Here is a 17,108-nt window from a genome sequence, read left to right on the forward strand (position 1 = left end):
TTAAAGACTGGCAAGTGTACCTCGCCACCTTTCCACTCCCCTTCCAAACCCCCTCTCGAAACTCCCTGCTAGTGGTCCCTGTTTGCAAAGCTCGTTTGTGTGCATTCGGTGCAAGGAGCTCCTGGCCCTCAGAGACTGTGTATGCACTTTGGAGGCCAGTGTGGTGGAACTGGAGGAGCTAAAGGAGGCAGAGAGGTATGTTGATGAGGCTTTCTGGGATACTATAGATTTTTCCCACCTCCGGTCAGACAGCCCCTGCGCTGTTAAGGAGGATGAAAGGCCCAGAGAAGGAGAGCAGTCAACGGGAACAGAGGGAAACCTTCCCATAGTTGGGATCCTCCTTCCAGATGATGATGGGGTATCCTCTCGCACTGAGGTTACCTCTCCGGGGGAGGGAACGCCAGTCACTAAGAAAAGGCAGGTGTTAGTAATGGGAGATTCGATCATTAGAAACATAGATAGCTGGGTTTGTGATGACCGGGAGAACTGCATGGTGACTTGCCTGCCTGGTGCAAAGGTTGCGGATCTCTCGAGGCATCTAGATAGACTTATGTGTAGTGCTGGGGAGGAGCCGGTGGTCGTGGTACACGTAGGTACCAATGACATAGGGAAGGGTAGGAGAGACGTCCTGGAGGCCAAATGTAGGCTGCTAGGAAAGAGACTGAAATCCAGGACCTTTATGGTGGCATTCTCAGAAATGCTTCCAGTTCCACGCACAGGGCCAGGTAGGCAGGCAGAGCTTCAGAGTCTCAATGCGTGGATGAGACGATGGTGTAGAGAGGAGGGGGTTAGATTTATTAGGAACTGGGGAAACTTTTGGGATAGGGGGAACCTATACAGGAAGGATGGGCTCCATCTAAAGCAAAGTGGATCCAGACTGCTGGCACTTAACATTAAAAAGGATGCAGAGTTTTTAAGCTAAGAGATGGGGGAAAGCCGATTGCTGCAGAGGCGCATGTGGATCAGACAGAGACTTCTCTTAGAGGAGAGTCTATTGATAGAGATTCTCTAGGTTTTAGTCAGGAGGAGAGGATGGAAGAGGATAAAGTATGGGCTAGATCGGACGAGAAACAGTCACATAAAGAATCTGACACATCAGAAAAGGGCAGACAAATAAACAGTGACAAGTTTTTAAAGTGCTTGTACACAAATGCTAGAAGTCTAAATAATAAGATGGGTAAACTAGAGTGCCTCATGTTAAAGGAGGATATGGATATAATAGGCATCACAGAAACCTGGTGGAGTGTGGACAATCAATGGGACACAATCATTCCGGGGTACAAAATATATCGGAAGGACAGAACAGGTTGTGCGGTTTGGGGAGTAGCACTATATGTGAAATAAAATGTAGAAGCAAATGAAATAAAAATTTTAAATGAATCCATATGTTCCATAGAATCTCTATGGATAGTAATTTTATGCTCTAATAAGAATATAACAGTAGGGCTCTATTATCGACCACCTGACTAGGACATGATCGTGACGATTAAATGCTAAGGGAGATTAGAGAGCCTATCAAAATTAAAAACTCAATAATAGTGGGGGATTTCAATTATCCCCATATTGACTGGGTACATGTCACCTCAGGATGAAATGCAGAGACAAAATTTCTCGATACTTTAAATGACTGCTTCTTGGAGCAGCTGGTACAGGAACCCACAAGGGGAGAGGCAACTATCGATCTAGTCCTGAGTGGAGCACAGGATCTGGTCCAAGAGGTAACTATAACAGGACCGCTTGGAAATAGTGACCATAATATAATAATAATTAACATTCCTGTGGTGGGACGAACACCTCAACAGCCCAACACTGTGGCATATAATTTCAGAAAGGGGAACTATGCAAAAATGAGGTTAGTTAAACAGAAATTAAAAGGTACAGTGACAAGAGTGAAATCCCTGCAAGCTGCATGGACACTTTTCAAAGACACCATAATAGAGGCTCAACTTAAATGTATACCCCAAATTAAAAAACACAGTAAAAGAACTAAAAAAGAGCCACCGTGCTTAACAACCATGTAAAAGAAGCAGTGAGAGGTAAAAGGCATCTTTTAAAAAGTGGAAGTCAAATCCTAGTGAGGTAAATAGAAAGGAGCATAAACACTGCCAAATTAAACGTAAAAATGTAATAAGAAAAGCCAAAAAGGAGTTTGAAGAACAGCTAGCCAAAAACTCAAAAGGTAATAACAAAATGTTTTTTAAGTACATCAGAAGCAGGAAGCCTGCTAAACAACCAGTGGGGCCCCTGGACAATCGAGATACAAAAAGAGCACTTAAAGAGGATAAAGTCATCACAGAGAAACTAAATGAATCTTTGCTTCAGTCTTCATGGCTGAGGATGTTAGGGAGATTCCCAAACCTGAGCCATCTTTTGTAGGTGACAAATCTGAGGAATTGTCACAGATTGAAGTGTCACTAGAGGAGGTTTTGGAATTAATTGAGAAACTTAACAGTAACGAGTCACCGGCACCAGATGGCATTCACCCCAAGAGTTCTGAAAGAACTCAAATGTGAAAGTGAGGAACTATTAACTATGGTTTATAACCTGTCCTATAAATCAGCTACTGTACCCAGTGACTGGAAGATAGCTAATGTAACGCCAATATTTAAGAAGGGCTCTAGAGGTGATCCTGGCAATTACAGACCAGTAAGTCTAACGTCAGTACCGGGCAAATTAGTTGAAACAATGGTAAAGAATAAAATTGTCAGCCACATCGAAGAACATAAATTGTTGCGCAAAAGTCAACATGGTTTCTGTAAAGGAAGATCATGTCTTACTAATCTATTAGAGTTCTTTGAGGGGGGTCAACAAACGTGGACAAGGGGGATCCAGTGGACATAGTGTACTTAGGCTCTTACGTAAATTAAGTTGTCATGGGATAAGAAGAAAGATCCTTTCATGGATTGAGAACTGGTTAAAAGACAGGGAACAAAGGGTAGGAGTAAATGGTAAATTTTCAGAATGGAGAAGGGTAACTAGTGGTGTTCCCCAAGGGTCAGTCCTAGGACCAATCGTCTTCAACTTATTCATAAATGATCTGGAGAAAGGGGTAAACAGTGAGGTGGCAAAGTTTGCAGATGATAACTAAACTGCTCAAGATAGTTAAGACCAAAGCAGACTCTGAAGAACTTCAAAAACATCTCACAAAACTAAGTGATTGGGCAACAAAATGGCAAATGAAATTAAATTTGGATAAATGTAAAGTAATGCACATTGGAAAAAAGTACCCCAACTATACATACAATATGATGGGGGCTAATTTAGAGACAACTAATCAGGAGAAAGATCTTGGAGACATCGTGCATAGTTCTCTGAAGAGGTCCACGCAGTGTGCAGCAGCAGTCAAAAAAACAAACAGGATGTTAGGAATCATTAAAAAAGGGATAGAGAATAAGACAGAGAATATCTTATTGCCCTTATATAAATCCATGGTACCCCCACATCTTGAATACTGCGTACAGATGTGGTCCCCTCATCCCAAAAAAGATATACTGGCATTAGGAAAGGTTCAGAAAAGGGCAATTAAAATGATTGGGGTTTGGAACGGGTCCCATATGAGGAGAGATGAAAGAGGCTAGGACTTTTCAGCTTGGAAAAGAGGAGACTAAGGGAGGATATGATAGAGGTATATAAAAGCATGAGTGGTGTGGAGAAAGTGAATAAGGAAAAGTTATTTACTTGTTCCCATAATATAAGAACTAGGGGCCACCAAATGAAATTAATGGGTAGCAGGTTTAAAACAAATAAAAGGAAGTTCTTCTTCACTTAGTGCACAGTCAACCTGTGGAACTCCTTGCCTGAGGAGGTTGTGAAGGCTAGGACTATAACAGGGTTTAAAAGAGAACTAGATAAATTCATGGAGATTAAGTCCATTAATGGCTATTACCCAGGATGGGTAAGGAATGTCCCTAGCCTCTGTTTGTCAGAGGGTGGAGACGGATGGCAGGAGAGACATCACTTGATCATTCCCTGTTAGGTTCACTCCCGCTGGGGTACCTGGCATTGGCCACTGTCGGTAGACAGGATACTGGGCTGGATGGACCTTTGGTCTGACCCAGTATGGCCATTCTTATGTTCTTATGCTGTTTCGGCACCAGTTTCTCCTTCCTCTCCCTCTCAAAAAAAAATTGCTTGTATGAAAATATTTTGCAAAATAAACCTAAAAGACAGTATTCAAATAGTGAACATTCAGAATCCCCGTTGTACAATTGGTAAATATATGGAGGTCCACGTATGCCTGCATATGGAGCATGGCTTAGATGCATCCGATGAAGTGAGCTGTAGCTCATGAAAGCTTATGCTCAAATAAATTTGTTAGTCTCTAAGGTGCCACAAGTCCTCCTTTTCTTTTAGTTATGTCTGTGCACCTCAAAATATGATACCTGCTAGACCATTTTATTATATTTTCAGGTGGAGATTGTGCTACTTTAATGAAGAATATGGGTCCTTTACCTGTGGATATGGCAAGGATGTATTTTGCTGAGACTGTGCTAGCCTTGGAATATCTGCATAATTATGGAATTGTGCACAGGGATTTGAAGCCAGACAAGTAAGTGTATAGAATATAACCACAAAAGAACGTTGTCTGAAAATTAGTCAGTTATGAAAGGTGTAATTTTGCTCTGCAGAAAATGGATGTTTGGTTATGAATATTATCCCATGCATTCAGAATTCTCAGATAATAGATTCATAATATGAGTTGGGTGGTTTAGCCATAATTATAGATGATGTGTTGATTTTTACAATCCTTTAGGCAACGAGAGGCTGTAAGACTAGCATGAGAGAAATACATTTTTTTTCTTGAGGCTGAAATGAAGGATAATAAAGTCTGGCCAATAAGAGCAACTCTCTCTACATATACTTTGTACCCTATTTAATGCTGAATATGAAAAAAAATTGTACATTCAAATTCTTATAAGGTCAATGTTAAATGGGAAATCTTTCCCCTCTATCACATTTCTGCAGTATTTGGGGTTACAATACTTCATGTCTTCTATAAATGTAAACTGCATTACAGCAGGTTGCTGAAATAAAGACAGAACCTGACATATCTTCCACTAGTTTTCATTGTCACTTATTTCAAAACACATTTGAATCCCAAATGAGTCTGAGTCAAAATACCCACCTGGTACTGGATATCTGTTGTCTGCCAACTTAATATCCATCAATTTCCCTTTTTTCCCCATCTTCTCCCCTATTTAAATGAATGGCACAGTTAATTAGAGGTAGAAAAAACTAATGCCTCTTTTTCCTTTTAAAGTATCAGAGGGGTAGCCCTGTTAGTCTGTATCCACAAAAACAACAAGGAGTCCGACGGCACATTAAAGACTAAATAAATCTGTTAGTCTTTAAGGTGCCATCGGACTCCTCTTTGTTTTTCCTTTTAAAGTTACAATCTATTTGTACGTCTTCCAGAATGCTTGCCATTTCTTCTTGTGCTAACTACGCTGTGCCATATTTTTTGTAGCCTTTATGTGGATCCTTTTAAGATCCTTTAACTATTAGGTGTTCAAGCAGATATAGATTATGGTTTGTTTAAATTCAATAACAACAACATATGTATCATGCATTTAGTAACTTCCAGGATGCCTCCGTGTCTAGCCCAGTAGTTTCCTAAATAGTTTTTTTAAACAGTTGTGTAGTGCTGTTAAAGCATTATCCTGTGACTATAATAAACAAACTAGTACAATTTCAGTTTATGTTATAGTAATTGAGTGTCATTCTGACCTGCAGTTTATTGGTAACATCCATGGGACATATAAAGCTTACAGATTTTGGGCTTTCTAAGGTGGGGCTAATGAGCATGACTACAAATCTTTATGAGGGTCACATTGAGAAGGATGCTAGAGAGTTCCTTGACAAGCAGGTAAGAGATGCTTTTTTTCATTTCTATACTGAGAGATTAAATAAAGCCATATTTACCAATGGGATACGCCATAATATTATATAAGCCATTATTATTTCTGCATTGGTATTTCAGATGTATGTGTCAGAGTTACCTTTACTGGTGCACTGCAGATTGTTCCATGCTCCCCTTCCCCCCCACCCCCGCATTATGGTCTATTAGTAAGATGAACGATCTAATTGTGTGCAAGTGAGATCATGAGAGAGACAAATGGAAAACTGTTTTTATAGGGAATTCAGAAGTCTCAGCAGAGTATTTGCAGAACTCATGATGCATTGTACAATCAAGGGTGCTAAAATCCTAGCTATGGCCCATTTCCCTTTAAGCATGCCTCATTACCATTTGCCCACAATCTGTTCACTGTAAAAGTTACTTAAGGTAAAACCATCACAACTTTCATGTAAAAATGAAGATATGTTTAGATTAAATAAAACCATTGTTTTAATTGACTCTTGTGTATAAAAAACAATCTTTTAAAACTGTATTTTTCACAAAATGCATTTTTTGCATACAATACAACCACTTAATGTAGGTCATTCTTCTAAAAATATTAACTGTGTTGCAAGCTGAACAGTGTAAAACATGCCGAAAAGAAAGTTTAAAATTCTCCATGTTTTTTGTAAGATTTTGCTACATCATGAGAATTATTGGGAAAATTTAAGCACAATAACTAGGGTTATTAAACTTTGCTTGTTTAAACGTTTTCTTTTTCTCATTTTTAGGTCTGTGGCACACCTGAATATATAGCACCAGAAGTGATATTGAGGCAGGGTTATGGCAAGCCAGTGGACTGGTGGGCCATGGGAATTATCCTTTATGAATTTCTTGTTGGGTGTGTGCCATTCTTTGGCGATACACCAGAAGAGCTATTTGGACAAGTTATCAGTGGTAAATATCACCATGAAAAACTGAATTTCTTAACCTGCTGAAACCAATCACTTAATGAAAAAGATATTTAAGAATTTACTAAAAAGCTAGCATTTTTCAACTAGTTGTGCCAAAAAATTAAAAAATGAAATCACTCATGTTCCCATAGTACCAGCCATCAAAATGACTGGTGAAATTTGAACTAAAAACTGAACTTGTATTATACTTCAGTAATGAGTTCAGAATAACATGATAGGTCATATTTGTAAGTACACTGTTTAAAGAGAAAATAACTATTAACAGTTGGACAGTCAAATAATTTGACTGTCACAGTCTTTCCAGGAATTGTGCTGGAGAAGGAAAGGTTAATGTGGACTGCATTTGCAGAAATGGAAACATGCCTAATGGCACAATGAAGAAATTAACAAAAATGTAATAAAACCCTAAAACAAATGTCTCCCAAATAATAAATAATGAAAAAGAGAGGGAAACGAATTCAATTCACAGATTGTTAATGATTTCATTGGTGGTTGTTATAGTGTAATGTTATTTCTGTAACAGCTGTTCTTCTTTCATTTAAAATTCAATAACCTTTTAGATCTTAACCTGCAAGCTGACCCTAAGTATTGTCATACAGCTTGTGGCAAAACTAAATGATAATTAAACAGAATCTCTCACTATCCTACCTGCTGTTTCCATAAATTTCCCAAATGCATAGATGTAGATGGCCTCCGTTTTATGCCAAAAGTTTATCAGAATGACATCTCTGTTACTGAATGTCTCCCAGTCCATTTTACAGTATACATAAAAGGTCCACTAGCTAAAAAAGAGAAAAAAATCCCATTTAGTATGTAAGGAGGTGTTCTGTTATATCACTGTTCTCCATCTCTAACTTTGCAAGCCGGGCATGTTTGTAATCTTTAATGAAGTGGATTTGTGAATTGCCTGCAGTATATGACCTCTTTATACAATATCCTAGCTGTTTATGGATTTATAACCATGCTGTTTTCTGATGTGATACACCAAGGCCTGAGTGGCAAGGGGAATCAACTGTTTAATTAACACAAGCAGCAAATGCTGGCTTTGTTCTCGATGCCTTACGGCTGAAATGCATATTCATGTTTTATTTTATCCAAATCAGATTTAAACTGCAGTAGAAGCTGCAGGCAAACAAACATGGAAATAGCTCATGGTTTTTATTGCATTTGCGCATGTGCGCGCGCGCACACACACACACACAAAATATGTATCGTTAGGCTGCTCTCTTAGATTTTGGGGGGAAGGAGAAATATTTTATTATTTATAACAATTTAAAAAATGTATTTTGGAACTTTATAGTTCATGTTATATTCTTTCTTTTTGTAAATTAAATGGCCACATTTTAAATCTGAGGCCCTGATCCAATCGATACATAAGCTTGTGAGTAACTTTCTGTGTCTGACCACTCCAAATGACCTTATATGGGTGATTCATGGAAGTATTTGTAAACTCAGCCCCTTTTTTTTTTTCATTTTATTTTATTTTAGATTCAGATTTTGACTTTTTTTTTTTACCTTTGTCAGATTTTTCCTTTCTGTTTAATTGTAATTATTTTATTGAAGTCATTCTTATTGCCAAATGATTCAAGATAACTCCTTTATGCAGTGAAAATAGACAGGTCCACATGTATTGCACAGCCATGGACCTGGCTGTAGACTCTAACCCTTGCCACAGTTTTGTCCTCCAGGCTTCATGGATGACATTCTGACCCCACTGGAGTTAATGGGAAAACTGCCATCCGTGGTGCCACAGGCTCACCCTAAGTGTATGTCTGCACACCAGCTGAGAGGTGTAGTGCCCACACAGACGGACATTCACGCTAACTCTCTTCAGGCTAGCAGCTAAAAATAGCAGTGTGACACTGGTGGCTTGGGCTTAGCCGCTTGAGTACATACAGGGCGGTTGGGCGGGAGAGTTCTCGCTCAGCTAGTCCGAGTCACTGCCTACACCGCTGCCAGCCATACTGCTGTTTTTAGCACACTCAGAGCTAGCATGTGTATGTCCACCTGCACTGGGAATCAAACCTCTTGGCTGCTGTATAGACATATCCCTAGAGCAGAGCTTCCCAAACATTTTTTGTCAAGCTCTCCGCTTCAGAGATTCATGCCCTGTGTATGCCACCTGTACCCCTGGGGGAGGGATGGCTGGTACCCACGGGAGAGGCAAAGTGTATTCATCATGTGGAAGCTGAGGAAGCCTACTGCTCTCTGCACAGTTGGGCAGTCTCGCCTGCCTCCCGTGCAGCAAGTGAATGGGGTAGCTCTGAAGGGCCGAGCTCATAAGGGGAGTCGAAGGCTGCACCTCACTGGCTCCCTGCCAGGCAGAGCTCCCTCTTGACCCCAGCCATTCAGCACGGCCACAGCCCTGTCCAGCAGGGGAAATGAATGGGGCTCTGGGACTGCAGTGAGAGGGTGGAGTCCGGTAGGGCCTCTGTTCAGCAGGGGGGCGGTCAGTATTTCTGGGGTGCAGCCTTCTGCTCCTCGCTTGCAGAATTCCTGCCAGCATCCCCATCAGAGGAGCATAACTGCAGGAATGGGAAGTGAGACAGGCAGGAAGCCTGGTCCTGGCAGCCGAGACCTCCCGCAAAGAGCACTGTTCGCTACTCCTGCCGGATAGAGCACCCTCCTGAGCATGGCCCATCAGATCCTCGGGACCTTAGGGTGTGCCCCACGGTTCGGAACCTCTCTCTGAGTATATTTTGAATAATTTTTGCTCCTGTTGTAACTTGTGTAAATTGATTACTCATTAATTTGAGTTAGTTAAGATCTTTGTAACTGGTGAGCTAGACACTCCAGGGTCATTTGTGGTTTACCCTTGGCTGTGTCCTGAAACAAATGTTTTGGCATGTCAGGTTACCAAAGTCTTAGCTCCAGAAAATTGACAGTCAGTTAATGCCAATTACAGTAGAAGCAAAATCTCTAGCTAAGCATTCATTTAAAAAAAAAAAAAAAAGTCTTTTAGTCCATATGGATGTGGGGAAAATCCCTTAAGAACATGAACCAAACGTTAACCTATGTAGTATTTTCTGCATGAGTCTCCAGAAAGCCTGAAACAATAGCAATAACTCCCCGTACCCCATCCTCTCGATATCTTATATACTTCTGCAATCTAAACATGGTAATTTAAATGTCATCTTTGCTAATTATTTAACTGCTCGTCATTTTAATAGAAAAATCCACTTTTCTATTGTGCTTAATGCAAAATCCCAAACTACCACCCATGTCTCCCCCTGGTACCTAAAGTCCCAGTCGTCCCCATCCAGCTGCCAACATCTCTAGCCTCTCTCTGACAGCTTGTACAATGAGTCTATATGTAGATTAAAATAAATCTGACATGGAAAACCTATGGAAAATCAGCACAAAAATAAATTGAATTTAATACGAAAATTATCGCCATTGTATCTGAGCACCTCAGAGTCTTAAATATGCTTATCCTCACAGCCCCTGTGAGTTAGGGAAGTACTGTTTCCTCATTTTACAGAGAAGCTAAGTGACTTGCCTAAGGTCACACAGGAAGCCTATGGCAGAGCAGGCCCCTTGAACTCAGGTTTCCCATATCCTAGGCTAATGTGCTAACCACTGGACCATCCTTCCTCCTTATGGTTTTGGTGTTCATTTTTATGTTGAAGTCATTGCCGATTCCCATGTTTTAATTTAAAGGAAGGTTGGGCAGAATTTCCAGTCTGCTGTGACCAGGGTGCTGCAGAATCCAGGAGCCTTGCCACAGAAATTAAGTCCATCTTGTCATGAAGTACAGAAGACTTTAGCAATAGTCAGGGTTAACTGAAGTATGTTGATGGCTCTCTTCTCTTAAGTAGAAGAGATGTAGGAAAAAACTACCACATTGGCTTGTCTCTCTCTAAACCTTAGGCGCTGACTCCATGGCTGGAGCACCCATGAAAAAAAATTAGCACCCACCAACAGCCAAGCTCCCCTTCCTCCCCGCCACTCCTGCCCACCGGCAGTCCCTGCTGATCAACCTCCCCCCACCCTACCCCCTAGCTGTTCCGCAGCATGCAGGAAGCGCTGGGAGGGAGGGAGAGTAGCAGGGATGGGGAGTGCTCGGGGGAAGGGGCAGAAAGGGGTGGGGCTGGGGTGGGAAGAGGCAGGGTAGGATTTGGGGGAAGGGGTGGATTTCGGTGGGGTCTGGGGCTGATCAGGGGTTGAGCACCCCTGGGGAAAATTAGAAGCCGGCACCTGTGCTCCAAACCATAAGGGCCAATCATACAGCCTTCACTCATGTGAGTGATGACTTCAGTGAAATGACTAGCATGAGTAAGGATTACAGATGTGAGCAATGATTACAGGATCAGACCAGATGTGTCCATTTTAGCAACAGTGACCAAGGAACAGAACTAGAATTTAAACCATAACCATCTTTCAAGGGAAGAACAGCATAGCAGTGCTAAGCACAAATATTTTGTAAACACAATAATCACTTCTGCCTCTTGTTATTAAGATCTGTTTAAATCACATTTTGTTGCAAATAATACAAATGATGATTAAATAACTGAGTTTTGAAGAATAGGTGCAGATTGCGTTATGTTCGAAAGCAATGAACACATAACAAAAAACAACTTGACTAATATGCTGTGTAGGAAAGGTCTGTTTCATTTTGACTAAGCTGACCAGCGGATACCCAGCATCCTTTATGGTACTGGAACGGGACTAAAATAAATTCACGAACATCTTTCTTTCATACTAGATGAGATCAACTGGCCTGAAAAGGATGAAGCCCCACCTCCAGATACCCAGGATCTGATTACTCTACTGCTCAGACAAAACCCCCTGGAGAGACTGGGAACAGGTTAGGGGACAGGATTTAAATTTTGCTCATGTGCTAGAAATAGCATCTATGTTGAACATGTCGAGGCTTTTGTTTGCTTTATTGTTTTGCCCAGGAAACATCTGTGCATGCGTACAACATGATGCCAACTCATTAGGGCACGAGTGTGTTTTGCTGGTTTGGTTTCTCTTTTGCTGATTCAGGGCAGTAATACTGTAGGGGGACATATATTAGTGCAGTTGTCACCTTATACAGTTCTTATCTTATACAATTGTTCTCCTTTCCTCTTATCTTGTTTCAATAAATAAAAGATAAACTTCTCATGAAGGCAATCTATTTAGTGCTTGGAATTATTAACCTCATGAAAATTCAGACTGTTAAGTTACTTAGTTGCAAAAATAGAGAGCAGTGAACCAACATACAAGAGCCACTTCGTGTGCCACAAATACCATGGTCTGGCCAATGAGCTCCCACCGGCTTCAGGGCATATGATTGCTACTTGAACTAATTACTCAAAAATGACTGCTTGAGATTAGATCATGAACTGTCTTATTACTCTTATTCTGTGATACTGCCTTAGTACGAAAAAGAATAAAATGAAAAGCATGAGAAGTTAAGGGAATAAATGGAGAGCAGTGGTGAATTCTCCATCACTGACAATATTAAAATCAAGATGGGATATTTTTCTAAAATATCTCTTCTAGGAATTATTTTGGGGAAGTTTTATGGCTCTACAGGAGGTCAGACTAGATGATCTTGTCTTAGAATCAGTTAAGATAAGCTGCTGCCTACTGTGCTGTGGGCGTTCTCTCTCTCATCAGTGCCGCTCCCAAGCCAAGCTAGGTAAAGAGGCTGACATCTGAAGTCAACTGCAGATAGACCTGCATAGGCCCATAATGCAGCAGTCCATATTAAAATCTGTGTGTGTGTGTGTGTGTGTTAGCTCACCTACAGATGGTCTTATTTGGGGATTTATAAGTTTGGGGAAGGGGCAGGAGTCACAAAATTATTGCAGAGGTTGGGTCCATTGTCCAGAGTTTTAAAATGTTCGGTGATGTGCATTTTTACAGAGATAATTTTAAAATATGGACTGTCATTTTCAATTGAATAGTAAGGGCTACGTTCTGACTGGCCCTAACACAGCCCAGGCAGGGGTGACCCATCCGCAGTGCCTTTGTGACCACATTACAGTTCTCCAGACCTTGGGTGGTGGTGTGGTGAGAGGTGAAGTGGGAGCAGGAAGAGAAGCCACATGCCAATGTCTCAAAATAGGTGGGCAGGGAGTGGGCAGAGCTTTGGTTCCAACTCTCACCCCACCCTTGCCCACCTCCAATGCACTTGTTAGCATACGGTATGCAACATCCAGGAGAGAGCTATATCAAATTACTCTCTTCTCTCCCCCATATCACAGCCCCTCGGAGCAAGGTGGTAATCACAGTTCCTTCCCATGGCTTCTCCTGAGGCTGTACAGCTTTGTACCACCACATACATAGGGCATTGCTGTAAGCAAATGTCTGAAGAGCCAAAACTAGCTCAGCACTTGATGGAAGGTTTTTTTAATATATTCATTGTAGACCCCTTCACTTTATCGCTTGATCCTTCATAATACATGTAGTATTCATGCCAGAGCTGTTCTTCTATGAGTGAGAGACTGAGTCACTAGTAGAGTCTCTGTCCCCTCCCGCAACACGTGCGCGCACTCTCTCTTTCTCTCGTGTGGTAATGGTCAGTGCCTCCAAATGTAACATCTGCTCAATTTATTTACTAGTTTATTTCTTCAACTGTTCTTGGTCTCTTAAGAGTTGACAATCTGAGAAGGGGAATCCTGCAGCCGCTTTGAAGCTCAGAGGGATATTAAAAAACTAAAGCAAAGCTTTTGAAGTGTCAAAAGCAGCTCACAAAAACAGCGGCTGCAATGTGATGGGTCCCACAGGGGCACTGGAAAATACTGCTCTGCCACACATTTCAAATGACAGCCTTGTGTATATAATACATATTTAGCTGGCTGAATAATGCTCCATGAAAATATATAATTGCATATTTACTCAGGAGACTGGAGTGGCTTGGTCAGATTGTAAGGAAATGAGAAGATTTTCTAAAACACTTCCATAAAAGAAGGAAAAATAACAGAAATATAAGAGGAACGTTGTATTAAAACTAAAATGTGGCACAAAATAATCACATAGCTTCAAGATCAGTGTTGGGGTTAAATCATTGTACTCTTGCCATTGCAATTAAAAAAAACAACAGATTCTGCTGTTGCATTTCCCTTTTTCGACTGTCTGGACTAGTTTCTTGCCATTAGACCACTTTTGTTTTTATTATTTTATTTGTTTTAAATTTTCCATGAAACAGTATTTTGGGCTAAACTCCCTCTTTAGAAACAAGATAGAGAACCCAAAACACGACTTTTTAAAAAAATAAACAGACACCCTTACTTAAATAACAACAAGCTGCAGTTCTATTGTTTCTTCTGTCTCTCTTCCCCATGCCAGACTCAAACAAGCATACACTGTGTACACTTCCTGCAGACCCCTTTTTTCACACAGTCAGCTTGCTAGATCCTGTTTAGAGAGCCCCATCTCATGCCAAAAACATTGGAAGGAGGGGAATCTTTTGTCTTAGCAAAAAGACAAGTTCAAGAAAAACTATTTAAAAATCTGTTTTTAAAAACTGTTTCTCCTAATATTTTTTTTCCTGCCAGTAAGAACAAGTCATACTTTGGTTAAAATGCCTGTTGAAGGCCATTCTTGAGCCTAGAAGAGTGTGTAGGTAAATACTGTATGCTAGATTTGTTAGCTTTTGTAAACTTTCTTGGTATGATGGATGATTTTAGATGAGACAAAGGTAACCAACATAGTAAAATAATCTGTGTTGTCCAAATTCTACAGATACAACATTTCCCAGTATTAGTACCCCTCATCCGATGAAGTGAGCTGTAGCTCACGAAAGCTTATGCTCAAATAAATTGGTTAGTCTCTAAGGTGCCACAAGTACTCCTTTTCTTTTGGCGAATACAGATTAACACGGCTGCTACTCTGAAACCTTTAAAAAGAATAGTCTGTTATTTTCTTAGGAAGGTATTCTAGGTTGCAAGAATATTACACTTTGCCATAATGTTACAGTACAGCAATATCAGGATGTGTGTTGAACCCAACAAATGTGTCAGGATTTAACTTGGTTTTAACAGCATTGCATGCATTAATGCTGGTGAGCCTTTAAAATGATACTTTCGTTATTCTCTAAGGTTTCACTGTTTCCACATCATACTGCTCAAATTCTCAACGAAATCATAAACCAAAAATGTTCACAGACTATAACAAATTGTAATAAATGATGAACTGAAAAAAGAAAAGTTGCTCATGAATTCCTGCAGGTTATTTTTCAATTGTGTGTTTCAGATTGGGTTTTTTAATTTGATGTATTTGTTTCAAAATTGCTAAAGTGATTTGATTCTTTTGAAGCTTTAACTGGTTGCAGCACTTCTCATAGTTACTCTTTTTTGTGAAGTAGGTTGTGTAAGAGCTTCCTGTCACTTTTCCATTTAGTTTTCGAAATCATTTTTATGTTATGGTGGTCATAGGTTACCATAAGAAAAGGCACAAACTCCAAGTAATCCATGGAGGTTTTATGGATGTTTTTGATCAGAAATAGATTAATTTATTTCAGTATTTAAAGCACTTTATAATAAGTGCACATTAATCCATAGAAAGTTAAATTATAGAGATATTCCAGTGAAATTGCATATTACCATCCCAAAAATATGAAACAGATTCTTAATGATGAACCTTATTAAAATACAGTATACTAAAATCCAAACAATACTTGTTACAAAGTGTTGCTAAATACACTTTTGTATTGAAGAGATTTGTATCTTGGCTAACAACACTCAGTCTCAGGTTTGAGCCTAATATGTATTTGATATATAGTAATTAAACTCCTAAAACACAAGTTTTTGATGGAAATGCTCACAGAACAATAGCAATGCCAACACAATAGCACACATTTCTCACTGAACAAAAATGCTGAAGAAATATATTTATCCATGATTTTGCAGCTAGTTCGCTAGACTTCGACGTGCCAGCCTGAAATGGTGATTGTACCTCTTCATGCTAATTAACATTTTCTTTTACCAAGGATTTAGCTTTGAATTTACTGAAGTATTTTTGTTTAGAAATCACCCACATGTTTTTCTCTGGCTCCCCCAGGTGGCGCATATGAAGTAAAGCAACACCAGTTCTTTCGTAGCTTAGACTGGAATAGTTTGCTGAGACAGAAAGCAGAATTCATTCCACAGCTGGAATCTGAGGATGACACAAGTTATTTTGACAGTATGTATTGTACAAAAATATGTTGGCATTTTGGGGGAATTTACGTAATAATTGTCTTTGATTTTTACCTTTCCTCAGCGTGGGTTGAAAATCCTGTTTGTTAGAACCAGTGGAATGCCAGTCTGACATTTCAGGAAAACTAATTTTTAAAAATAAAATTACCCTTTTAATTAACATTAAGACTTGGAATCTGATGCTGCATGATAAGTTTAAATCATTTTTCCCCTTGTTTGTAGCTCGTTCTGAGAAATACCACCATATGGAAACTGAAGAAGAGGATGACACAAATGATGAAGACTTTAATCTGGAGATAAGGCAGTTTTCCTCATGTTCACATAGATTTTCAAAAGTAAGTAAAGTGTTTGTATATGTTTGTTTGCATACACACTCAATGACTTTTGTGGGGTTTGAAAAGGGCTAGCAGTGTGTGTATGTGGTACGTTATTCCCTTATTGAATAATCCTGTGGAATTTAATAGGGATGAAACCAGTAGGGTTCAAATCAGAATTTAATATGGAATCTGTGAAAATGCTAAAACTCTAGAGAATGTAATAGAAAGTGGTATCCAATGATTGATTGGGACTGGTTAGCACATTTTATTCCACAATTTTTGTTTTCTGAGTTACCGATATATAGATTTTTTTTTTTTGTGGCACATTTTGAATGTCCTAAACAGGGGGCAAACTTGGGAATTCAAAAAGAGGAGATTGCAGTAGTCAAATGAAAGATGATTAGGACCTGGAGAAAAGTTAGCAGTTGGAAAGCAGACACACTTTGGAGATGTTTTATAAGAAAAAACAGCAGACAATAAATGGTTAGAGAATTGAATGTCTCTTATATAATGGGCTTTTTATCCTAAATGGTAGTCAGCACTGAGTTTCAAAAGCTTTCATTAATAGACATTTACTGTGCACCTTCTTCAGATACTGGTGTTTTTTCTCAAAAATATTTAATTAAAATCTAAAGCCAATGAAGGGAAGGAAAGCTTACATTTCTAATCCATTCATCCTGGTTTATATTTTCATAAGTGTACACTCCATAATACCACTCCCCTATACTACAGAGACCATGCTAGACTGGAGGAGTGTGGGGCGGTAGTCTCATTGCAGGTCTTGCTATCCTGGTATGTGAACTCTGTCCTGACTTAGCAGCATGAACCTGATTCAAAGAGGGAGGAATGA

At 39.8% G+C, this 17,108-nt stretch overlaps 1 protein-coding gene across 8 annotated transcripts in view; it reads left to right on the forward strand.

Moving 5' to 3' along the window:
• Positions 1-17,108, forward strand: part of MAST4 (microtubule associated serine/threonine kinase family member 4) — a 446,036-nt gene that overhangs the window by 399,660 nt on the left and 29,268 nt on the right. For all 8 annotated transcript variants that reach the window (XM_043546459.1, XM_043546460.1, XM_027821471.3 and 5 more), the window contains 6 exons: positions 4,411-4,549; positions 5,734-5,866; positions 6,628-6,793; positions 11,516-11,617; positions 15,805-15,927; positions 16,164-16,276. In XM_043546459.1, the coding sequence (XP_043402394.1) occupies positions 4,411-4,549; positions 5,734-5,866; positions 6,628-6,793; positions 11,516-11,617; positions 15,805-15,927; positions 16,164-16,276 (776 nt within the window). The remainder of the gene's footprint in view (positions 1-4,410; positions 4,550-5,733; positions 5,867-6,627; positions 6,794-11,515; positions 11,618-15,804; positions 15,928-16,163; positions 16,277-17,108) is intronic.

Source organism: Chelonia mydas, chromosome 5, assembly GCF_015237465.2.
Source record: "Chelonia mydas isolate rCheMyd1 chromosome 5, rCheMyd1.pri.v2, whole genome shotgun sequence".
NCBI classification, from domain to species: domain Eukaryota; kingdom Metazoa; phylum Chordata; order Testudines; family Cheloniidae; genus Chelonia; species Chelonia mydas.